The following is a 26,716-nucleotide window of genomic DNA, read 5'->3' as shown; positions in this document are numbered from 1 at the left end:
TAAGTTGTTTTTGAAATCCAAGAAAGTTTTACTTAAAAGATTTGGTCCTTTAAGAATTTCAAAGAGGAAAAGATTAATTTGGAAACAGATTTCTTGGAATGAAGGCCAAAGGAAAGAAGCGTAGGAGTACTTGATTCTGAGGGAAACTCAAAGATACTCGAACTATCCTATGTTAGGCTTTATATTTTTGAACTCTAATTTTGATTCAAGTTGATATTTTAATTAGAAAGTTGGGGCTTACATTCCAACAAATGTTGGAGGAATTACTCGAAAGATGAGGACTTGTAGGGTGATTTTGAATCAACCCATACCTCGGACCATAAGATTAAGGTGAGTACTACCGATAGGTAGTGCCTCGAACCTAAATCTAACGAGTGAAAGGGGGCTTACAAACTACACCTCACAAGAATCGTATCATGCCCGACCTCTGGATTTACTGTCCCTCCTGGAAGGGACTACCAACTAGACTCTCCTACTCGCTTTTAAAACCATGTGTCTCGGTCTCAATGCAAATGTAGAGTGATTGGTTATTTTTATTTAGAAGGTAAGGTTTATAACTTGGCTTTGAGGCCAAGATGCCTATTTATGTGGGTATGCATATGCTGACTCGTAAAGAAAAAGACTTTTTGTTATCTAATCCTTAAATGAAGGCTTTCTATATGCAACATGCTTTGGGCTATGCATGATTATTTTAATTTTTGAAAATTTGGCTCCTTGAAGGGAGCCATGCAATTTTCTTTTATTAGAAAATCATGGAGCATAATTTCATTTTTTAAGTTGCTTATATTTTAAGGGGTAGAAGATTTATTTTATCCTAAGAGCTAACACAACAGAGTCCAGGCCACACCCAAATAAATAAAAGAAAAAACCTAGGAAAGACATGCTGTTCTTTTGCACACCCAGTAAACAAACAACACATGCTTTGTATATAAATAAAGTGCAATAAGTGTAAATAGAGTCTATTATAGACATGTTTGACAGCTGAGTTGCATGCCATTATACAACCCAGTTAAACTTACAGACTCTACTTGTGGGGGCCTCAATCCTCCCTTCTTTCCAATCTAAGCCCCACAAGTTTTATATCCTAATTCTACTCAAATACATGATATAAAATAGAAAAAGACTCAAACCTATAAAATAGTGTCAGGAGGCAGTTTATATAATAAGCATATAATCATTCCAAAATGGGCCTAGCACTTAGAGTGCTAAGCACCTGTTTCTACCCTATTGGCCATGCCTCTTCGGGGGTTTTAAACAGCACCTGCAAGCAAACAGCATTAGCATAATCATGACATTTATCCCCTTCTTAGACATGGCCACCTGCAAAAAAAGCATGTATATGTTTCTAAACTAACCACTTAAGGGCAAGTGCCCACAACACAGATAATCCAATTGGAATCACTCCACAACATCAATCACATGCGCACACAAAGAAAAATCCTAATCCTAGTATGCCTAAGGGGTTGTGCATCTAAGTGTGTGAAGCTTGTGTGATATGTCACACTAAGGATCTTCCTAGAGTTTGGGCTTAGAGTGCTAAGCATCTCCTTCTCCCCTATTGGCCATGCCTCTTGGGGGGGGGGGAGGGTTTAAGCAGCGTCTGCAAGCAAACAACATTAGCATAATCATGACATTTACCCCCTTCTTGGACATAACCACCTACACAAAAAGCATGTATATATTTCTAAACTAACCACTTAAGGGCAAGTGCCCACAACGCAGACAATCCAAAAGGCAATCACTCCACAACATCAATAACATGCCCACACAAAGAAAAATCCTAATCCTAGTATGTCTAAGGGGTTGTGCATATAAGTGTGTGAGGCTTGTGTAGCATGTCACACTAAGGATCTTCCTAGAGCTTGAGTCTAAGGAAGAAGTGTCCAACATGTGGCTTTTGAGCCACATATTGAGGGATTCTCCTTAGCTTTTGGAGCTAAGAAGATAAGGTAGGAATTTAACATTTAGCCTTTGAGCTAAATGTTGGAGAACTCTCTATAGGTTTTAGAGCTAAAGAGAGGAGAACTCTCCTACAACTTTGGAGTTGGAGGAGGATTGAGGGAATATACAACTTATGGGTTACAAACTCATGAAGATCTTTGGACACTTTGATGTCCAAAAAGAGAGTTGCACCCTTCCAACTTGCATTGGAAGGATGAAGGAATGAGATTACTTGTTGCTTTTGATTCAACAAACATGATAATTTGGAATAAGATTGAACAACTCAACATGGGTTGAGTACAAGGGAGTTCCATACAACTTTTGAGTTGTAGGAAGGTTGAATTTCTCTACGATTTTGGGTTTATAGAGAAGAGAGGAAGATGCAACTTAGGGGTTGCAACCCTCCGAACATCCCTTTGAACATTTGGTGTTCAAAGAGAGGGGTATACTCTCCTAGCTTGGGTTTAGGAGAGTAGAAGGGAAGAGAAAGTGAATGATCCTATGGCTTCGAGCTAAGGTAAGGAATTCCTTAAGACTTTTGGAGCCTACAGAAATGAAAGAGGATTTGTAATTTTAAGGTTACAAATCAAGAAGGTGCCTCCTTGAATTTTTGTAATCAAGGAGATGGAGTTTCATTTTCTTATTTTGGGTTAAGATAAATGAAGAGAATTTTGGTGGTTGCCTACAATAGATTTGTTGGAGAGGAAGTAGTTCAATGTGCAAATTGGAGGAGTTTCTTTGAACATTTGGTGTCCAAAGAAAAGGTTCATTCCTCTAATTTTGGGTTGGAGGAGAAAAGGAGAGGGTATGTGACTTGGAAGTCATAACCCCAAGAGGATTCTTTGAACATTTTGGTGTTCAAAGGGAAGTGCACATTCTCAAAATTTGGATTGAGAGAATGAAAATATCTTCCTACAACTTTTGAGTTCTGGAAAGATGTGAAGGAATATACAACCTATAGAGTGTACATAAAAACGTAAATCATTGAACTATGTGTTCAATGATGTACTATCATTTACCAAATGTGTGTAGTGCAAATAAAAGAAGAGGCGTGCAACTTGAGGGTTACAAGCTCATGATCATTCCTTAAACATTTGGTGTTCAAAGAAAGGTGTACATTCTCTTAATTTGGGACCTTAAGAGAATGGGATAGTTTCCTACAATTTTCAGATTGTAGGAAAGGGAGGATGAAATAATTTTCTACAACTTTTGAGTTGTAGGAAAGGAGAGAGTGCACCTTAGAGGTTACACACTCATAGATGTCCTTGAACATTTGGTGTTCAAAGGAGAACGATCATTCTCCTAAATTTGGGCTTAGGAGAGAATGAGAAGACTTCCTACAACTCTTAAGTTGTAGAAGGGAGAAGCAACAAGCAAATTTTGGATTGCATGTTGGAAGGGATTCCTTGGACATTGGGTGTCCAAGGAGGAGCATTCATTTGCTTAATTAGTGACTAAGAAAATGATGATGACTAGGATTTTAATTTTATGTCTAGGGGATTACTCATTGGTTTGTGTTCCAATAAATAAATGATTTGATAAGCTTCCTACAACTTTGGGGTTGAAGGAAGAAAATGTAACTTAGAGAGTTACAAAATTTCATAAGAGGCCTTTGAATATTTGGTATTTAAAGAGGGGTGATCATTCACTTAATTTTGGGTTGAGTGAATGGGGAGGAAAGACTAGGTTTTAAATCCTAAGCCTAAGCGGGATGTTTAATTGTTAAACTTAGGTTCAAACAATTTGAGAGAAAGAACTTAAACTTTGGTTCTAAGTTCGATAACCCTATATAATAGTAAGTAGACGTTTAGGAGAAGCTTCAAACTATTATACATGAAGGGAGAAATGCTCATTTGCTAACTTTATGTTGTTAGCAAATGGAAAGGGGACTTAGGATTTGTTTCCTAAAATCTTGATTCATGCACTATAATAATTGGGATTTAGAGAACACCCCAACTACTAAGCATGAGGGACATTTACATAAGGAAGAGAACCTCCTACTCTTCTACAAATGTTTTGGATTTGCTTGAAAGAGGGAAGGTTAACTCCCTAATGCGTTGGAGGGTTTTCCCAAATCAAATTTGATATGATTTTGGGTATTTGGAAATTTCTAGGAAAACCCTAAAGATCCGTTTTGGCAAGATCTAGGAGAAACCTAAAAGTAGACATGTGATGGTTTGTAGCTCCTAGGGTAGAGCCAGAATTCACACAATTTGACATTTGGAGCCTTGAGGGGGCTCCAAATATCATGTATGAAGGGGAAAAAAACGTAGGGAAAAGAGTTCCCCAAAGTTTGAATGAAAGTTATGGTCTCATTTGGAGAGGAGGGAATTAATCTCCCACAATTTCTAAGAAGTTCACAATTGAATTTGACATCATCCAAGGAACCTAGAAACGCGAATGTAGTTTGTATGTTTAAGGGGATGAACGTATGCTAAGTTCAATTATCATTGCACTTGAATTCTCTCAATTTATAAATTCAACTAATCATGCTTAAGAAATTTTGATGCATGATGGAGTATGATCCATAGAGCTTTGAATGTCATGGAATACACCATCTTTGCTTCAAAAGCATTTGGTAATTAAATGAGCATGCTTATGAATTTATAAATTTTGGATACAAGAGAAAAGTGAACAAACAACCCTTGACATATACATGCGTTTCAATTATTTTATTATAAACCCCTAATTTTGGAAGTTTCAAAAATGGGATTAGATAATACCAAGCATGGGCACTCATGGGCTTGTGAAGGCCCATGCAACCTCAAAGTCGTTTAGAATTAGATGAACCCATTTGATTGCCTTCCAAGTCTCTAGGGGTTGGGGTTGTTCTAAGCAAGTGACAATCACCATTCTAAGCAAAGTAAACTTGATGAAAAGACTTGTCATGGATTTGGTTGGTTATGAATGTCATGGGGTTTACAACATAAATCTTTGGAGACTTGTAATAAACCTCACAACGATTTGTATCGAACAAATCCGCTACAAGTTTTCACCAAATTTATTAAACATTGAACTTTAGCATACATAACATACCCTAAACATATGTCAATTTTGTCGTTGTGTGTCGATCTAAGGAGTCTAACCTATCATGCGACATTGTAAGGAAAAGTTTACACCCTAACATTTGATTTTTACGTCAAATAGAATGGCCTAACCTATGGTTCAAACATAGGTAATGAGAGAGATGCATGAATGCAAAAACATACAATTTGAAAGGTGTCGGACACCAATCCAACATCTCCATACGTATTGAAATCCTCTCCGGACTCTCACATGAGAATCAACTAATGGAAATTACCAAATTTCCGTAGCTTTTGCGAAGCGGACAGCCAACAAAGGGGTTTTGGGGGACCAAAAATCAAAGTTTCTAGGGACCTAAGGTTTTGGATCGTCAACCACATGCCATTGGCTAGGGAACCTTAAGGTTTTGTCTAAGTTTTGGTGTTATACCTCTCCCGGTTTGTCCTAACGCTCCTATTCAAGTTCCGGCTTGCTGTCCAAGGCTCCAAAGTAGCTGTCCAAGCTCCAATCTGCGCTCCTAGTTGCTGTCCTTGATGTTCCCAACGTCACCGTTGCTGTCCAAGTCGCTCCGGAAGGTGGATTTGCTGTCCAAAGCAATCCGGACAGCAGTTTTCACTGTTTGAGAGCTCCCGGAAGCTGCGTGGCTGCTGTCCAAGTTGCTCCGGAAGGCTCCTTTGCTGTCCAAGGCACTCTCACGCCTCCAAACCACTATTTGGAAACTCCCAAGAGCTTTCAAACTGCTGTCCTCTCCTGTTTGCTGCAGCAAGGGTGATTCCAACGCACCTATGCCTTTAGTTTTGGAAGAGAAGGCTGCCAACAGCAACAAGATGGAGTTTCTCCTTCTTGGAGGAAGAGAGAAAACAGAACACAGCAGAAGAAGGCTTCCTTTCAGTCCATGAAAGGAGAAAACAGCAGATAGAGAGGAGAAAATCCCCTTTTCACTTAGCTCCAACTCAAAGAAATGCTTGCAGGAAGGGAGGGGTTTGACCGGCCTTGGAGAACCGAACTTGAAGGAGTCGGCGGCCTTGGGAGACGGACGCCTTGGAGGCTTCGGAAGACTTGGACGGGGTCGGGCGCACAAAAGACACGGAGCTCTTCCGCCTCCGCCTTCTTGCTCTCCCTCTCTTTCGCCCTCTTGCTCTCTCTATTGGGACGGGACCACACGAAAAAAACAGGGGGAGCCGAACGCCGCTCCCCCTCACTGTATCCGCTCTCTTAGGGATGCACGCACAGCAGGGTGCCGCCCCCAATCCGTGCCATCTCGCTGCTTCGTTGCGAGAAACGAGAGAAAAATCTACTCGAGTAGATTTTATGCTCAATTTGAAATGAAATTGGGTGGGATTTGTGATCCAATCTCAGCCCTAGATCAAGAAATTGATTAGGGAAATCAAATCAGCTATGATCTCATTAGTTAGGGCTGAAATTAAGCCTAAATTGGACTCAACTCAAATCTATTTGGCTCGATTTCGGTCCAGCGGGTCCGATCAGTTTAATTTTATGAAATTAAATCTGAATTGACGCCGAATTGCGTCGATGACGCTCGACGGGGTTCGATTTAATTTGATTTGATTTTAATTTAATTAAATTTGATTTAATTTAATCAAATTGAGGCTTAATTTGAGTCAATTTAGCCTCGACGATGATCGATTGAGTTGATCGAGCGCGATCGAGCCTAGTCGGGCTCGATCGGGGTCGAGTCGATGCGAAAATATTCGTCAACAATGATCTGTATGTCTTGTCTTTAGATAACATGGTTTGTATTCACCACCTGTAAAGGTTATATTTTGTATTCCTGCACCAATTTTATCTTGCATCTTAATTAGATATTGCTATTTTATTTATTTGTTTTATATTGTTATGAGCCTTTATAATTTTATGTCCATATTATCAGTAATTATGTGCATGAACCTTGACGAGGTCTACCATACTTTATTCCAAGCTGCATTATTAACATTAGTTCGAGGCATATGAAGTGGAGGCTTTTTTTAATTTTTGAAAAAAACACATGCTCACAATATTATGCTAATTCGCTAGTTGAATTCTGTTGTTAACACTTTCTATTGATACATTTTGTCTTGCTATTTTGATCATTCAAGGTTGAGATTCAAAGATTTGTTAGTAAAATTGTCGAAATGATGAAAGAGGAAATGCTTTTCTCATGGCAAGGTGGTCCAATAATTCTATTGCAGGTTTGATATCTCGTCTGATTTTACTTTGGAAGTCTTATGTTTTTTTTTTTTTTTCAATTAAACTTATTTCTCTTTGTTTTTTACTATCTTTTTTGTGGTTATTTTTTTCAGCGGAATTTTTAGGGAAAAATGGTTGGTTCTGGATTATGTAGTTTAAAGTTCTTATCGAGTTCGAAATATTTGGTGCTTTGTTCATGTCTTGTTTGATAATGGGGATAACATGTTGATTCGTTCTCTTCTGGTTTGAGGGTGGGGATGACATCTAAGTTACTGTATTAAAGACCTAATGTTGATGATGGGTATGCCAATCTATATTAGCTGTTTATCTCAATCGATGTGAATCCAAAGGCTATATCATTAATATAAAACAAAATACTTGCATTAATGTGATCACTTTGAAAATTGAACTTCTGTAAAATTTATTTCTGAATTTCGAAATTCTCTTGTACTAAGTTTGTTGCATCTAGTACAGTTTTATTTACATGCGTATAATATTATCTTATTCTTACAGCTGCCATTTTCTTATTTTGGTCTTGTATTTCAGTTCGTTAATTTGGTGCTCTATTTTAATTGTTTTTATCCTTCTTCTTATGCTATAGTAAAGTCTTCATTCCTTGCTGGTAAATGAATCTTCAACTTTGGGATTGCTATAAGTTTTCTTTTTTGGTGGTTATATTTTTGTTTTTTGATGGAGGGATGATATTCTATGATGCTGAGTATTTTTGAATAGTGGATGGCGATTATGGTATCCAAAGGGCTCACTGAAGTGTTATGACTGAGAACTTTGTTGATGGGATTGAGTTTGATGTGTATATTGGGAGATAAATATGATTGTTTATAGCCTTACAGAAGAATATATGCAACCACAAAGGGGAGTAAATAATCACCAAATCAACTTCAAGGGAAGAAGGTATCCAAACCAATCTTCGATGTTGCAAACAAGTAAATGTAATTAAGAAATTGTTGATTATTACATGATTGAAAACTTTTAGTGCTTATCAGTTGTTTTGTGATTTATATTGATTTTTTTCTGTTTCTTTTAAGTGATGAGTATTCACAGGTATATTTTTTGTCAAAAAGATGCAATGACTTGCATCTTCGACCTGGCTAGCATTATATTTGGAATGTATGGCTTTTATGATTTGGCTGTTGTCTTAACTATTGGGAAGTGATTTTCAATTGATTTTTAATTTTAAATAAGGTTCTAAGGCATGCACAAAAAACATTGGCTTTTGAGTTATATTTTTAATGGATGCATAAATTATTTTTTATTTTTGTTGTTTTTAATTCTTAATTAAATGTGAGATTTTATAAAGTTTTTGGAGAGGTTGCGTACTCTTATAGGTGCGGCTAGCCTGTGTGGTGAATTCTTTTTCTCTTTCTTTCTTCTTCCTTTTCTTATTATTTTTTTGGTTATTGGTTGAAACTAGTAAATAATATTGATTTTTTTTTCAGGTTTGTTATAATCTAGATTTCTACGTGTCCATGAGAAGCCAATTGTGTGCTTGATTTTTGTGAACCTTAATTTCATTAGAGGGCCATAGGGTTTTCATTTAAATCAAATTCTTTCATGTTCTCATGTTTCATCGATTAATTAATAATTGTTTTGGATTAATAGCTTGGGACCAATGAAATCTTGCGTATTTTTAATACTGATTTCTGCATAGCATATAATGTTTGCTTTAGAAACTTTATACTGATTTCAGCATTGCATATTAAATATGATTAGAAACTCTATACCCTAAGATGGTCTAAGAATATTTTAAGTTGTTTTATATATGAACAATATTTTTTAGTTCCTTCAAATCTTAGTTATTGAAAATTTATGATTGATGATGTGTGAGTTGTGACGGAATATGCTTCTATTCTTCTTAATAAATTATAGTCTTACATTTTGCTTATTTCATACCAATTATGCAGATTGAAAATGAATATGGTAACGTAGAAGGTTCATATGGTGAGGGAGGTAAAGAGTATGCTAAATGGGCTGTTGAAATGGCACTTAGCCTTGGGGCTGGCGTTCCATGGGTCATGTGCAAGCAAACTGATGCACCCGAGACAGTTGTATGAGCCATCATTTCTGTCTCCTATATTTTTCATATTTACATTTTTCATCTACTTATTTCTTTAGTAAGAATAAAAAATTTTTTTAAGTACCTTACACCAAGTTTCCTGAGAGGATGATGTCAAATAGTCTACTAACTTACCAGTAATATCAGCGTGTTTTATCTATTAATTTAGTTAATATTATGATTGCTTATAAACTTGTATATCTGCATTCTACAGTTAATACTGTTCATGCCGCGATTTCACACATTCATGTTCAATGTTCAAAACATATTTAACACATCTTCTTACACGCACATAATATTAAATTGCATAACTTACTCTTATAGCATTGTAGTACATGTTATTTGTCCATGCCAATTTAGATAAAAAATTCCTAAAGTTTATTCCTTATTTGAATTAATGCTAAGATTAATGTCAATTTCTGGCTTTAGATATTTTGTTTAGTTATACTGCATTCCGTGAATTTTGTTATATTTTATTTAATTTGACAGATTGATACCTGTAATGGATTCTACTGTGATGCTTTCAAGCCCAATACTTATAAGAAGCCTAAGATTTGGACTGAGGATTGGAATGGCTGGTACGAGTTTATACCAAGTTCTATCAATTTGGCAAACTATGATTTTCTGTTGTTGTATTGCGTGTGTTCTTTAGTTGATGATTAGTTGATGATTAGTCAGTGAGATTTCAAATATATGTCTCAAAGAAAAAGAATTCACATTCATTTGATCTTAATATTTGCGAAGTGAAAATACACTATTGGATATGGATATATCTCTTGCTAATATTCATAAATACCTTTTTTGGTAATAGATGAACATTACTTTATGGATATTTGGGATCATAGTTTCCATCAATATTCCAATGCATTTCTCCTTCCAACTCAGAATAAATATATTTTGAACCCTTTTTAAAATAAAAGTGGATGTTCCGGGATGAATCTCATTATTATATGTTTTGATTCTACATATTGACCATTTTGAGCTAAAATCAAACTTTTTGTTGTAATATTTACCTTATATAGGATATCCTGACTCACAATAGTTAACATACAAGTTCATAAAAGATAAAAAAAATAGGGGGCTTATGATGGGTACCCGTGTGGTGAACCAAATCCTCATAAATTTTTTTTTTTAATAGAGGAAGCTTATACATGTTTGGCAGTACTACCTATGAACACTTTGCAACAATAAAAACAACATCAAGCCTTTGTCCCACTACGTGGGGTCGGCTACATGAATCCTTTTTTTCTATTGTCCTATTAAAAGTCAAATTCTCGTTTAAATCTAATAAGGAAAGATCATTTCTAATATTCTCTAACCAATTCTTTTTAGGTCTACCTTTACCTTACTTAACATAAGTGAAATCTAATACATCTACTTTCCTAGCCGGGTCATCGCAAGGCCGCTGTTTTATGTGACCAAACCATCTAAGGCGACTATCTCTAATCTTATCTTCCACTGAAGCTACTCCAACCTTTTCACAAATATGCTCATTTCGTATCCTATCTCTAAGAGTAAAGCCACTCATTCTCCTGAGCATGCTCATCTCTGCAACACTTAACTTAGTATTATGCTTCTCTTTTAATGGCCAACATCGGCACCATAAAACATTAAAGGTCTCACCACCATCTTGTAGAATTTTCCCATAAGTTTGAAGGAGATTTTTCTATCACACATAAACCATCCAACTTGAATTATGTTGATAGTATCCCCATCTATTTCACTCACTCTGAACAATAGATCCAAGATATCTAAAATGTGTACTCTTATTAATGAATTGATTTCTGTTGACCCTCATACGCGGTAGCTTGTGAAAGGACAAATTGTCTGGCAGTTCTATTGGGTTGATATCTTTCCAAGATCACCGATTGCCCGTAACGATAGCACAACCATCCAGGTCGCATGCTAATGAAATATTCAGCAACCAGTAAAGAGCGCCCTTTAAAAAGTAAGGTATATCTGCCGTGGCGATCAGTGTCATCGACGATGTCTACTGCCATCAAATTACTTGATAGACTGCCAAGCTCCGGTTGGTGCACTAAGCGGAAATGGTCTGCGACGAGGTGTGGTGCGAAAACGAATAAGCGTACGCGTTCTTGCTCCAGTGTGGACGCGATTGGGTACCTCTTATATGAGAAATAGGAGGGATATTCTAGACAGCTGAATGCTTCCTGGATGTGAATGTGAACCCAAGTGTAAATTTATTGCCAAGGGAGGGTTGTATCATGCCCATCGAGTGTTGGGTTCTCTGAGATAGCTCTAAATGTTATGAAAATTTTATTGAGAACTACGGGACGAGAAATACGCTCTTATATGACAAGAGACTTGCCACTAGCAAAGCATTACATCGAATAGCGTATCCCTTAGCAGGGAGGAAAAATGTGCACAACCAACAAACTAAAAATCCAACGAGAAATAACTCTTCGCTCATACCTGAAAGAGCGGGAGACATATACCCTACGTCAGTGGAAGGTTCAGCAAGGTCTTCTGATAAAGCGTCGAAGTACTCCACGCCTGGTTCAAAAAGATCTTGTATAGGAGCGCTGGTTTGATTGAGTTCCTTCTCCCTAATGAAACTGCGAATCCAGATGTCTAAAGGGATAGTTGCCCAGGAACGCCTCGATTTCTTGGCCTCTTTACAAACCCGCCGATAATGGCTCAGTGCAGCAGGAAGGACTATAGGTGAAATTAGTTCTCCCCTCCTACTTCTGCTGGAGGAAAGTCGCCTACGGAATAGTTCCTCGTCTGGAGGAATGCATTCTTCATACTGACGTCTAAAGATCGGCAGACCAGAGACAGCCTGCAGTTCCCACAATGTCATTGTCAACTCCTCGGAGCCCATCCAACAAGTGTTAATTGCGGGTCCCAAAATTCTATCACCCTCTTTATCCAGGAGTGGGGAATATTCTCGAAGCTGAACATTGAAGCATATATAGCTTCGTATATACCTGCCCTTTTCAAAATAGTTTTATGGGCTCTTAAGACGTACCTTGCCCAAGACACATACCCACGTGCAGGTCTAGAGAGCTGTCCCACTAGAGAATCTCTAGGCCACTCATGTGTAGCCGGTTGCAATTGTCAGCGACTCAATACACTTGATTGCCTAACTTTCTCAACGACATCGACGGCCGGCTTCAAAATGTCGCACATACCAGAGCTCACCTGAGCAATGGTACTCTCCAAGGGGTTGTAGTCCCTGCATTTCAACTTAGTAGTGGTCACCCACTCAACAGAATCTTTGTATAATGAGGGATTAAGCTCAGAGCATAGGAGAAGAGGCGAGCGTATAAAGAATTCACCGTAAATACTGTGGCCCCTCAGCATCTCCTCATGTTGCTCCAACCTATCAGCCATATCAGCAGGCCTGTGAGGATCGTGCCTGTCAATCATTTCCCAGATGGTCTCCTTACTGGGCTCACTTCACGGCATCCCCTCCGGTCTACTCAAGTTGAACATCTTTCCTAGCAAAAGACGAAAGAATCATAAGAAAGCATGCAAGCTGATAGAATGAATGGAGCATAAAAATACTTTATATACTTCGCCCTTATCTTGCAATGACATCCAAAAAAAAAAAAAGTGGAAGAAAATTTTTAAAGATTCGCAGTGTTAACTGTTTACAACAAACATGGTGCGCTTTAGACGCGCACCATATTTGTTGGAGGGCATTTGTTGACCCTAATACGAGTGTCGGGATAGTGTCGACCGCGCAAGGTGGGTTTCAAAAGTGAAAGAGCTCAAAATAGAGCAAAAAACTCACCCGACGCATGTCGGCCGAAAACCCAAAATCGCTTAAATGACCTTCGTTCGCGAAACAGACAGCGCCGATGTGTCTGGAACAACGGAAACAACTAATATCGACACCCATATTGATGGGGTTCGCCGGTCGGTAAAAATTTAAATTTTGGGCGTGCGAATCAAGGCGACGACATATGCACGCGGCGACCAACTCTTTGCAAGATTAAAAATTTATTTTTTATTTTGTGCTATATAATTAATTTTTTTTTTAAAGAGGGAGAGAAAGAGAGCTTTTTAAATAAGAAAATGAATTTTATTTAAATAAAAATCCAAAAAAATACCCAAAATGCCCCTTACTTAAATCCTCACTCCCTCAAACTCTCCCAACCGATCCCTCTCTCCTCATCTCACGACCATTCTCACGCAAGGAGCCGCCCCTCTTGCGATTCTTCTTCACGCCAAAGCTGCCGGCCTCCCTACTCCCTCCAAGCAAGGTAAATTTCTTCTCCTTCTCCTTCTCTTTCTTCTTCTCCTCCATTCTTCTTCCTTTATTCTTCTTCTTCTTCCTTCCCTTTTCTTCTTCTTCTCCATTTTTTTATTTCCCTCTTCATCCCTCCATATTCCTCCACATTTTCTTCCTCTCCTCTCTTCTCTTTCCTCTCCTTCATCTTCTTCTTCTTCCTCTATTACATTTTCTCTTAACCTACAACCAACCCTAACCCTAATTCTTTCATATCTTTACATCCATCCCATAAATCACCCACCACCCTTCACAAAAAACATTCCTACACATTTCCTATTAAAATCTCTATAATCTCTCACTTTCTCTCTAACCTAGAGAGAGAAAATTTTCTTTCTCTAGAACGAGAAAGAAATTTCTTCATGTATGACTCCCTTTCCATCCCAAGCATCTCTCCTCTCCACCATGCCTCCAAATTCCCTTCCTAGAAAGAAAAAAATTTCACTCTTTCTCTCTCCAAAATTAGAAAGACCCATTTCCTTACACCTCCTAAATCCCTCTCAATGCAAATTCCCATCAAATCCTCTCTTTCCCTCTCTTTCTCTTTCTAGAAAGAGAGCTCTCTATCTCTCTCTAGCCTTTATTTTAAGTAAAAAAAAGAATATATGATTAATTTTATTGCACAAATAATAATAAAATTTTTTTAAATTGTGCATCGCAGGTTTCCCACCGTTGCCATCATTTGTCGTCGTCTCCTCGATTACTGCACACCCAAGATAAAATGTCCGTCACTGACATTTTACATTTCTATGCATGAAATAAGTACTCGTGACCGCTTTTGTTAGCGAGCGAGGAAACTTAAGTACTCGTGACTGCTCTTATCAGCGAGCGGGAAAATTCGTATGCATGAAATATAAGTACCCGTGACCATTTTTTTTAGCGAGCGGGAAAATTTGTTATTTGTAGAAGAATTGTTTAATTGAGTACCCGTCAGTACTTTTAGGCTGAGAAAATGTTGTGCTTTAGACATGTACTTAAAAACCCCATGACCGCTTTTATTAGCGAGCGGGGAACGACACTGCGGCCACGGTGTCATTTGACACCTACTGTGATTGCCTTTCTTGGTAAGCGGGAAGGCCTTACACACTTCGATGCAGCCCCCTATGCGGGGACGACGCCGGAGTGTTATCGAATTTTCAACTGAACTCATGACTTTGAAAATTTCATAAAGATTTAAAATTCACCTAAAATTCTAAGACAAAAAAAAAACACACGACACCCTAGGCTTCCGATACTGAAAAACAAATATAAAAGAAATACAAATCAATGTGAAATGCAACATATAATGAGTCTTCAAGGGAATTAGTTGTTCGCCAATAGGTAGGAATCAAACTTTTGTGATAATCGTAAACACGTAGGAATCCCTGCACATCCCCGATAATTTTCTAGTTGAACCCTTTGTGATAAAAAAATGTCTGTCACATTGCAAGTCATAGTGCTCTAAGTAACGTGCACTCCAGTTGTTAAAGTTAGGCGGCTCGTACATCCTGTGAACATATATCTTCAAAAAGAGACAAAATAGCGCACTCCTATGTGTCACTGGTTATACGACTCCTAATCAAAGTAGGCACATCACGCACATGCACTATAGTTTGTATACACATAGGTACACAAAAAGGACAAGTGCAATCATTCACCCGCATGGGCCCCGGTGAGCGTGTTATTGGTACACACGTAACGTCTAGGGATGCTGCGCGGGTCAATAAATTTGAACCAAATTCTCCTAAGCAGGTAAATGGAAGTTCGACAAGGTTCATCAAATGATTACAAAATGCCCCCAAACACCTGCATGGGCCCCGACGAGCATGTTATAGGTACACACATGATGTCTAGGGATGCTGCGCGAGTTATTAAATTTGAACCTGATCCTCCTGAGCAGGTAAAAAGGAGTAGACAGGGTATAATTATAAAATGCCCCCAAACACCCGCATGGGTCCCAGCGAGCGTGTTATTGGTACACACGTGATGTCTAGTGATGCTGCACGGGTCAATAAGTGAATTCAAGTTCGAACCCGATCGTTCTATACGGATCGATAGAAGACGTTAGGGTTCGAACCATCAAATAAATATACGGTTGCGACGATCAGTATATTTGTCTAATACATTCATATTAGGCCTTCAAGACCTATAACAGTATGAATTCAGTAACAAATATTCAAAGCCGACTAAACCCGATCCCCTATCTGCAAGTTGATGGGGTTGACAAGTTTTAATCAAATAGAAATAACCTCTTACACCCTGATGATGGCCGTGTTGAATGCTTATCTCAACCGGAGGGGTTCAAAAATATTTGCAAATGCCACTCAAATACCCATAAAACTGCAAAAATCTCCAAAAACATCCAAAAAATTTCAAAACTCAAAATATTTAAAATTGAAATAATCCATCAAATCACTAAAAGAAAAATCTATCCACCCTTCGCAATAATTTGCCGGGGTGGACAAATTAAAATTTATTTCAGCTCACACAGAGCTAAATGCCTAGTCAAAAATATCACTAGGATCCATTCTCAAACAATCTCTTGTTAGTAAGGACGTGGTATGTGTCCACTAACCGGCGGTTTTGTTGTCAAATGGCACCGCAAGGTAAACGGTTATGACCCGGGGCCCCTTGAATCGAGTGGTTTTGCCGCCAAATGGCACCACGAAACACCGGTTATGACCAGAGCCAATACTTTTTTTATTGGCATCAAATCCTTGAGATATGAATCAATATGATATAATTGATAGGGCACAAAGCCCTCTGTTAGCTAAGGTGGGTTCAAATTCGTCCCCTTAGGCAAATATTCACCTCAGGTCTGCAAGGTACCCTTGGACGAAGCAACCCATGGCTGCCGGCAAGGATCCTTCTATCAGGTTGGGTAGACTACCTCCTCTGACTAAGTAGACCAGGGACCATGATAGCCCGGGACGACGGAACAATGAGATCTTGATCGGGTCCATCATCCATTCCCCCACCATCCACTTTAAATGAAAGATAGTGAAATTTCTATTTTAAATATCAAATTCCTACTCCCATTGTGCTATTATATGCCAGATACCACGCATATCCTATGTATCTGATTGACGATAAGCCTTAATCGAAAGTTCTCTCTCGTGATCGGGAGGGGTAATTAACTATAGGGGCTTACACCTATAGGATACCAGAATTCAAATCGGTAGTGTCTTATCTACAAACCCATCTGCCTTCCAAAATTTACCCCGGAACTTAATTCCGTTAATACTCCATCGCCAAAAGAAAAAGCAAAGCAAACAGTAGCGGGCGGAGGCTGGGGCTGAATTTTCGGAGCCCACAGATTTCCTAAAGTGAAAATCCCCTCACTAGGCCTATTACTACTAAAATTATACTACATATATACAATTTTAGATCTACTCAAGCAAAAACCTTTAGACTCTAAGGTTGATATCCATAATTCAAGTTTACCATCAACTTCCTCTCTAGTCTTATCAACAAGAAGAATATCATCATCAAAAAGCATACACCAAGGTACATCCTCTTGCAAATGTCTAGTGAGAACATCCATGACTAAAGCAAAAATATTTAGGCTTAAGGATGATCCTTGATGTAATCCCACCGAAATAGGAAAATACTTGGTCAAACCACCTTGTGTTTGAACACATGTAATAACTCCTGCATACATATCTTTATTGATTTGAATATAAACGTTATTAGTTCCTTTCATTTATATAACTCTCCATAGCACTTCTCTTGGAACTTTATCATATCCTTTCTCTAAATTGAAAAATATCATATATAGATCCTCCTTATCTCTCTATATTTCTCCATTAAACCTCTCAATAAATATATGGCTTCTATAGTACACCTCCAACATGAATCAAAATTCATTTTGAGAAACATTAGTATCACGCGTAACCTACGCTCCATAACTCACTCCCATAGTTTTCAAGTATGACAGATTAACTAAATTCCTTTATAATTTGCACAAACTTGTGCATCATCTTTATTCTTAAAAATATGAATTAACACACTTATTCTCCGCTATTCGGGCATATTTTTATTCTTCAAAATAGTATTATGAAGTTTAGTAAGCCAAGAAATTCCTTCATCTCCTAAGCATTTCAACACCTCTATTTGGAATATCATCAGGTCCTACAACTTTTCTACACTTAATTTTCTTTAAAGCGTCTCTAACTTCGGTTTTATTAATACGCCGATAAAAACAAAAATCTTTATATTCATTTAGGGTATTTTCATATCCTTCATTAAAAGTTTAGCAAAATATCTCATGCACCTTTGTTGATTATCATCTTATAAGAAAAATACTTTATAATCTTCATCCTTAATACACTTCACTTGAACTAAATCCTAACTACTCCTATCTCTTTGTTTGACTAATTTATATATGTATCTTTCCCCCTCAGTATGTAAACTATGAATACTTTGCATGTATAAAAAAGTCTTAATGTTAGTTGAGTCTTTGATTCTGCAGCTTGTTGACCACTACTTGACTAGATCACTGATGTTTTAGCTCATTATTTGGAGGATTAATTGCACCTAAAAGCTCATTATGTGGAGTTGGAACCTTTTCTTTTCCCCTTCTTTGTGCCCTTTCGGGTTCTCCCCTGGTGCTGTTTCCCGTGAGCTGTTCCTTCTCCCTTTGCTGGGTGCTGGTTTCGGTCCCCTGTGTTGCCTTTTCGATTTCTTCCCTGGCTGCTTTCCCGTGTATGCCTCTACTTGGTTCCTGTGCCGCCTTTTCGGTTTGTTCCATGGCTGCTTTGCCGTGGCTGTTTTACCTGAATTTCCTGTGCCTTTCCAGGTGCTGATTCTGGAATGAATTGTGGCTTTCTATCTTAACTTACCTGATTGGTTTGGTTGGAGGTTAATGGTTGTTTGGCTGCCGCATTTCTCTTATAAATATGAGATGTTTTGTATGAATAAAAAAATGTAATGATGAAGTAATTTTTGGAATACCAAAGAAAAACATGCGGGTTTCCTTGGAAAGGCTTGCGAGTTTGTTCCACCTCTTCTACTCCTCTTCTAGGAAAGCTTGCGAGTTTGTCCTTTTTCGTCTCGGCCTCTTATCTATTTCTTCTCTCCCCATATGACCATTCCAATTGTATCATTCTTCTCAAATCCAAGAAAGCAAGTTTAGGTGTTTGTTTTATCTTAAAAGTTTGTAAGCATCATGTTTTATTTAGAAGTTTATAAAGATTGTTGTTTGTCATATAAGTTGTAATTTGTTGTATTTTAAAGTTTTTGGTGTATTTTCTTATAGCCTACGAAGTCTTGTAACAGGCTTGCAAAAATCAGGGTCTTCCTATATTTTTGTGTGCATCAATTTGGTACCAGAGCAAGTTAGTTTATCCTAGGTTTTGGTGTCAAGTTAGTTGTCATGTATGTGAGTATCATATGAGTTTTGTTTGTGAGTCATGTTAGTTTTAATTATAAGTTTTGTTGAGTCTTGGTTGTATCCATTAAATGGCCGATCCTGAAGTCGACAACGGGTTCATTTACAATGCTCAAGGTAAAGTCGATATTCTTAAATCACCTTTCTTCGACATTGTCCCAGAGATAGATCAAAATGTGGAGGAATATGTGGATAGAATACTTTTTTCAACTTACTGCCATCATCGAAGGGCAAATTTCTTCCGTCCATTGGATGATTGTCGCTCACAAAAAGAAATCTTCCGAAGACAAAAATCAATTTTCATTGCGAGCAACCTCATCGGGAGATGAGCTCTTTCAACTGGAGGAGAATTGATATAGGAAAGGGGGGGGGGGGTCAAAACATCTTGGGTTCTTTTGGTCTTTGGGCTGCTTGTTGCCTCTCGAGTTGGGCCTTGGTTGCTCTTGGGTTGGGCCTTAGCTGCTTTGGTTTATGGCTAATTTTTGGGAGCTACTTGGTTCTAGCTCATTAATGCTTGAGCTGATGTTTTAGCTCATTATTTGGAGGATTAATTACACTTGAAAGCTCATTATGTGGAGTTGGAACCTTGTCTTTTCCCCTTCTTTGTTCCCTTTTCGGGTTCTCCCCTAGTGCTGTTTCCCGTGAGCTGTTCCTTCTCCCTTTGCTGGGTGCTGGTTCCGGTCTCCTGTGTTGCCTTTTCGGTTTATTCCCTGGCTGCATTCCCGTGGTTGCCTCTACCCGGTTCCTGTGCTGCCTTTTCGGTTTGTTCCCTATCTGATTTCCCGTGGGTGTTTTACCCAGATTTCTTGTGCCTTTTCAGGTGCTGATTATTGAATGAATTGTGGCTTTCTATCTTCCCTTACCTGATTGGTTTGGTTGGAGGTTGATGGCTGTTTGGCTGCCCCTTTTCTCTTATAAATATGAGATATTTTGTATGAATAAAAAAAATGTAATGATGAAGTAATTTTTGGAATACCAAAGAAAAACTTGTGGGTTTCTTTGGAAAGGCTTGCGAGCTTGTTCCACCTCTTCTGCTCATCTTCTAGAAAAGCTTGCGAGCTTGTCCTCTTTTGTCTTAGCTTCTTATCTAATTTTTCTCTCTGCATGTGACCATTACAATTGTATCCTTCTCCTCAAATCCAAGAAAGAAAATTTAGGTGTTTGTTTTATCTTAAAAGTTTGTAAGTGTCATGCTTTATTTAAAAGTTTTTAAAGTTTGTTTTTTTGTCGTACAAGTTGTAATTTTTCATATTTTTAAGTTTTTGGTGTATTTTCTTATAGCCTACGAAGTCTTGTAACAGGTTTGCAAAAATCGGGATCTCCCTATATTTTTGCATGCTTGAATCACCATGAGTAGGACGCTGGCCATAATATAATTGACAAATCTTAGTTCTCCGACAGGTAAAAAGAGTTGTTGTGATCAAAAGGATATTAATATATATATATACACGCGCGTGCGTGGCATCATGATCAAATAATATTATTTTAATATATAAATTATTCTCATTTAATTATAATATCATTTAAAACTCTATATTCCATTAAATAAAATTTTCATACTGATTTTGTTTTTCTTCCTCCCAAATGAAAATCATAATAAAATTTCTTGAAATATTTGAAAATTAAATATGGGGGTTCTCTATAAATAATATAAGTTTACTTTTATCTCCAAAACTTAGATGATAGAAGAATAAAGTTTGACTCGGCACTTAGTCAAAAGAAAGAAAAAAGAAAACCTAACGCTTGCTCGATTTGGTTGTTAGCTATGCTCAACAAATCTCCCTCTCCCCATCGCTCATCTACTTGCTCTTTTTTCTTCCTTTGTTGATAGCCCAATAGAACTCTTTCTCTCTATGCTCGCTTTCGTCTTTCCTTTGTCTGCTTGCTTGCTCATTCTCTTTCCATCTCTCACTCTCTCTTTTTTACTCCCACATATTTGTCACCCCCTCTCTTATGACGAACCAATTATATTTTGTTCTTTAAACCGCCATTAGATTATTCAATTTATTTAATTTAATTTTATTATTTTTAAAACTGGTCTTATAGGCTGAGATGAGCAACACAACTTATTTGATGAACCTTTAGGTAAAGCCTCTAGAGGGTAGGTTGCTTGTGATGAGTCGAGGATCACTGCGGTCACATCTATCCATGGTTGCTTTCAGAAGTGTTTGTGTAGGTATGGCCGACTGGCATAACCCCATTGGCTGCCAACTGTTTATAATCCCCAGCTCCATGAAACGTTCTACTCCTTTTTTTCACCTTAAACGTTAATTTTTTATCAATAATTAGTTAGGAGATATAATGAATTATTGCAAGAAATTAAATTCAATAGCTCATATAGAAAGAAATGAAATTTATCATAAAATATTTTAAAGAAATTACAATATTAGCTACATCATGCCATCAATTCTTGTACCTAGGAAGCTGACCTAATACAAAACCGATGTAGAAGAGGTAGCAGAAAGGTGGATGAATTGAATGTTAATAGAAAAATTGTAGAAGTGGAGAGAGTTATAAAATTTTACAAGATACATAGAAAATCATCACGCCGATTAACGTTTGAATCCTCAAAGAAGCTCATATAAATTCCCAATGTAGCCATAAATTTGCAATTTTTCAATAATCATTATGTCTAATGAATTACATGACAATGAGCTACTTTTTATAGTGGCAGAACATTCTCAAAATGACAACTATCCTAATGAAAATATGACAATAAATTACTTCAAAAGGGAAAATGACACCATAACCCCTGAAAATTGAAACAAAGATAAATAAAGCTAAATAAAATAAAAATGACAACATATATAAAAATATTAACAAGTACTAAACTCATATATATGGTGTAAGGAGATTATAATTTGTGATGGATGGTTTAGGTAATAAATATAATATCGGTGTTATCAACTTTGTGAAATGACTTGATTTCAAACCTATGGAAAATGACTAAATTATTTGCTTCTTGAAAAATTAAAACAATAAATTGCTAGGTTTATGAAAATCATGACCAAACTCCTGTGCGTGGCAAACCAATCAGTTTAAACTGCATGTTGCTCTAAATTTCACTTTCTCCAATCTTCCTTTAGAGACCCTTTATCTCAGTATCAATTTGCTAGTTCTCTAGTTCCTAGTAATAAGCATGTCATTTTGTTAATGTACCCAGTAGCCATTTGATTCTTTTTGTTTTTCTACCAAGTGGACGATCGACTGATCTATCATATTTCCATGCATCCATGCATATATGATATATATTAGTATAATTTCGTTTTCTTGCAGGTTTATTCTAGGTTAGAGAATTTCATCTTGATGGATTATTGATGATTCTACTTCCACATCATTCTCTATGCTTACTATAAGTTTTGTTAACTTTATCATTTGGAATACTAAGCTACATCCATGTTTGCATTGATTCCCAATGTTTTGTTTTCCTTTGATGAGTGGAAAAGCAAATTTGTACCCCTATATTCAGCATCATTTCTAATTTTTTTTGTCCAAATGCCATGATAGAAGGCTGTTTAGTGCTTTTCACATCAACTAACTTAACATTTACTTATGGAAGATGGATCTTTTTTTCTTGTCGACATTGATTTAAATTTATTCTATTTTGAAGGTATGCCTCTTGGGGTGGAAGATTGCCACATAGACCTGTTGAAGACAATGCATTTGCTGTTGCTCGCTTTTTCCAACGTGGGGGAAGTTATAACAATTATTACATGGTAATAGAGTGTATAGTTGTACTGTGGTAGCTGATTTATATATCTATATGGTATTTTGTATAATCCTCAGTTTGCTTGAAGATTATTTTCTTTTACCACAAATGTCAGTCTTCATCCCTCTCCATCTCCCTTCATTGTAAACTTTATTTCTCCTCTCTTTGCTAAACAGAAATATTATAAATCTTTGTAGAAGTTATGTTTGAAATATTTGAGCGCTGCCCTAACTCTAACATATGGGTGACACATTTTTAATTCAACTTTTTCTCATGTTTTATGCAAATTTATTGGTTAAATATTAAATTTACTGAATTGATCTCTCTTATTTTACGTGATCACAGTTTTTTGGCGGAACAAACTTTGACAGAACAGCTGGTGGCCCTTTTCAAATAACTAGTTATGATTATGATGCTCCCATAGATGAATATGGTTTGTTAATTTCTTCATTCGTGCTCTATATTTTTATTTTTAATTTTTGAAATGTCATAGTTAGTATCTTCCTATTGCAATAAGCCGTGAAGCATTTTACTACTTGGAGAAATCCTTTTTGTCATTTGTTATGAGGTTTCTAATTGTGTTGTTTTACCTAGGTCTGTTATCTGAACCTAAATGGGGGCATTTGAAGGATTTACATGCAGCAATAAAGCTATGCGAACCAGCTTTAGTTACTGTTGATCATGAACCCCAGTATTTTAAACTGGGGCCAAGGCAAGAGGTTTGTATTATATGCCATACAAGAGATTATTAATAATTAGGTTAACATGTATAACTAGACTTTGATTTAAGGTTTGTGTTTCAATTCCCTTCTCAAATGTTACCTTAGCTTTTCCAAAATTATAATTTATGGAGAAATCACATTCTTTAGAAAATCTATTATTTCCAATGAAATTGATATTTCAAACTCTTATGAACCATGATGATCTTAAAAGGTCTTTCCCTAATTGTCATTTTTACCAAATGTTCCAATAAAATATAATAATTAATTCCATGGCATGTTTTTTGATACTTCTTTCCATGCTCTATCTATGGCCGTGAAGCATAAGCTACCACCTTCCTATGCCGCATTAGTATAAAATGTAATCCTCTGATAGAGGCATCCCTATACAATTGAATCTTATCTCTAATAAATGGAATAATGAGCATTGCTCTTGTTAACCTATTCTTAAGCCTCTCTAAGCCCATCTTGCAAGCTATGTTTTTACATTCTTGAAAATTGAAGGGGACAAATGTGCTTTACTTTTAGTAAAACCTTCAATGAATCTCACGTAGCAGAATGTTTATAATACTCAAAATTTTGAAAATGTAAACTTAATGTTTTGGCATAACAATTTTCCAAACTCCATTTTATCATTCTTTCATAAAACATCAATATTATTTTCATTAAATTGTATTTTTAATTTTGAACATTTTGATATATATAGGTATACCTAACTTACAAGATTAGTGTGCGTGTATATGTACAATTATTAATATTTTTAACTCAAGTATTAACTATTAATTAAAAAGTTATTTAAATTTAAGTTTACCAAAACTATACAACAACAACATCAAGCCTTTATCCCACTACGTGGGGTCAGCTACATGAATCCTTTTTCTCCATTGTGTCCTATTAAAAGTCAAATTCTTGTTTAAATCAAATAAAGAAAGGTCATTCCTAATATTTTCTAACTAAGACTTTTTAGGTCTACCCCTACCTTTCTTAACACAAGTCAAATCTAATACCTCTACTCTCCTAACCGGGCCATCGGAAGGCCGCCTTTTTATGTGACCAAACCATCTAAGGCGACCCTCTCTAATAAAATTACACTCCATATATTCAGTTTTAGATCTACTCAAGCAAAAAACTTTTATACTCTAAAGTTGACCTCCATAATTCCAGTTTACCTTCAACTCCCTCTCTAGTCTTATTAACAAGAAGAATATCATCAACAAAAAGCATACACCAAGGTACATCCTCTTGCAAATGTCTAGTGAGAACATCCATGACTAAAGCAAAAAGATATGGGCTTAAGGCTGAGCCTTGATGTAACCCAACCGAAATAGGGAAATACTTGATCAAACCACCTTGTGTTTGAACACAAGTTATAGCTCCTGCATACATATCTTTAATGATTTGAATATAAGCATTATTGACTCCTTTCTTTTCAAGAACTCTCTATAGCACTTCTCTTGGAACTTTATCATATGCTTTTTCGAAATCAATAAATATTATATGTAGAGTAAGTTCAACCAATCTTAGAGTAAGTTCTTCCATAATGTGCATAATAAGTAATGCTTATTTGAAATACTAAAGTATTATTTGGATGATTTGTTATTAGATATTTCGTAAGCAATTTACCTCTGATAGATTCTACGGATATTGAGCAAGTTGTTGCAAATGAATTCCCATCTTAGTTTAGATCTTATGTGAGTTCATAAATTTTAAAATGTTTATTTGAATTACATCTTATTTAATACTAAAAACCCTAACATTTAAAATTTTTTCAAGTACATAATCATGATAACAATTGTTTCGATAAAGTTTTGCAAGCACTAGCATGGGGCCCAATGCGAAAAGTAAATACCTGACCAATATATATAGTGAATGAGTTCAGATTTCATACCAAGTCGTGGAGTGAACGAAGAAAAACTAAAAATTATGGAGTATGTGTTTAGGGTTTAGGGAGTAGAGGGAATACTCATGAAGAAGGTGAGTGTGATATTCTGAATGAGGTTCTTGATCTGGAGTACCCAGGCGAAGATGAGAATATTGTATGCTTGTTTAACTATCAATGGTATGATCCAGTACAGAATAGAGGCACAAGGGTTCATTTTGCGTATAGTTTAGTAGATATAAAACAAAGTTTTTTCAGATGCTACATTTTTTTGACGGCTAACTGACAGTTCAACTGTCGGAAAACTCGATACCAGATGGCTTTCAAAAGCCGTCGGAATTTCAATCACGCTGCCGGTAATTACCGGCAATTTACCGACGTTAGGCGGCGGTTATCCGACGAGATTTCGGCAGTGTAGCTGCTAGTACTTCTTGCGGTTCTGACAGCCGGTATGCCGCCGGTGACTAACCAGCGGTTTACTGGTGGTTGCCGGCAGTCACCCGGCGATGCACTGGCTGTATAGCCGCCGGTTTTACCGGCGGTATAGCCGTTGGTTTTACTCGCGGTTTCGACAGCCGGTATGCCACCGGTAATAACCGGCGGTCACCGGCGTTACCACCGCTGGAAATCACTAGCTTTCAAGTTGCTGGAAAGTCGTCGGTTACTAAAGCCTCCGGAAACCGTTTCCTACGCCCTTTTTTCCGGCAGTTTTTGCACCGTCGAAAAGCCGTCAGTGTTTGAGAAAACCGCTGTAAATCAATCGTTAATCGTCGTTAATAGCCGCCGGTAATAGCTGAATTTCATGTAGTGATAATACTTATATATATGTATAGACAATATTTGCAAATATATGAATGGTGATTATATGGAAAATGAAAAAGAAGAGAAAAAATAAAAGTTATATATATTGAAATAAAACAAATATAAATATAAAAAGGAAAATGTATATGAATGCAAATTACAGGAGTTTTGTCACGACCCGGCCCGACAAGTCCGAATTAATGGGGCCAGAACAGTTAGTCGTACGGAGCATACATATAAAATTTAATCATAGAAGTTTTATTTCATAAAAGATATAAATATCATCCATACAATGTAAGAAAGAGCCACTAAACATCCAAACTAAAATTTTTTCTATAATTTCATCAAAACATACATCCACCTAAAACATAAACAAAACAAACCAACTGACTCCATAATACATGCACTGACTCAACTCATAATAGAAATATAAAAACCTGACATTTTGAGGTCCTCTACGACGGTAGGTAAGCTGTCGTGTTGCGATCACTTCCTATCAGTTTCTCCTGAAAAATATTTCCAAAAGCAGGGTGAGCGAATGCTCAGCAGGTAATACTATTTATCTTAAATTCATAAAATAATTTAAAAAAGTTCATTAAACATGAAATTAAAACAATAAAAGATTATACTAAACTTTTTATAGTCATTTTTTTTGAAACTTTTCCTTAAACATTTTTCCTATCCTTTTCTATAAACTTTCATAAACTTTTACCATTTATAGCCTTTCATTAAATGCATATATATATATATATATATATA

General features: G+C 36.7%; 1 protein-coding gene across 4 annotated transcripts in view; it reads left to right on the top strand.

Annotated features, from left to right (window-relative positions):
• LOC110113466 (beta-galactosidase 9) overlaps window positions 1-26,716 on the top strand; it is a 178,780-nt gene that overhangs the window by 24,542 nt on the left and 127,522 nt on the right. For all 4 annotated transcript variants that reach the window (XM_028695278.1, XM_028695277.1, XM_028695280.1 and 1 more), the window contains 6 exons: window positions 7,062-7,154; window positions 9,075-9,218; window positions 9,716-9,804; window positions 22,460-22,565; window positions 22,904-22,991; window positions 23,153-23,277. In XM_028695278.1, the coding sequence (XP_028551111.1) occupies window positions 7,062-7,154; window positions 9,075-9,218; window positions 9,716-9,804; window positions 22,460-22,565; window positions 22,904-22,991; window positions 23,153-23,277 (645 nt within the window). The remainder of the gene's footprint in view (window positions 1-7,061; window positions 7,155-9,074; window positions 9,219-9,715; window positions 9,805-22,459; window positions 22,566-22,903; window positions 22,992-23,152; window positions 23,278-26,716) is intronic.

Source organism: Dendrobium catenatum, unplaced genomic scaffold, assembly GCF_001605985.2.
Source record: "Dendrobium catenatum unplaced genomic scaffold, ASM160598v2 fragScaff_scaffold_621, whole genome shotgun sequence".
Taxonomy (NCBI): Eukaryota; Viridiplantae; Streptophyta; class Magnoliopsida; order Asparagales; family Orchidaceae; genus Dendrobium; species Dendrobium catenatum.
This window is presented reverse-complemented; position numbering and strand designations above follow the sequence as displayed.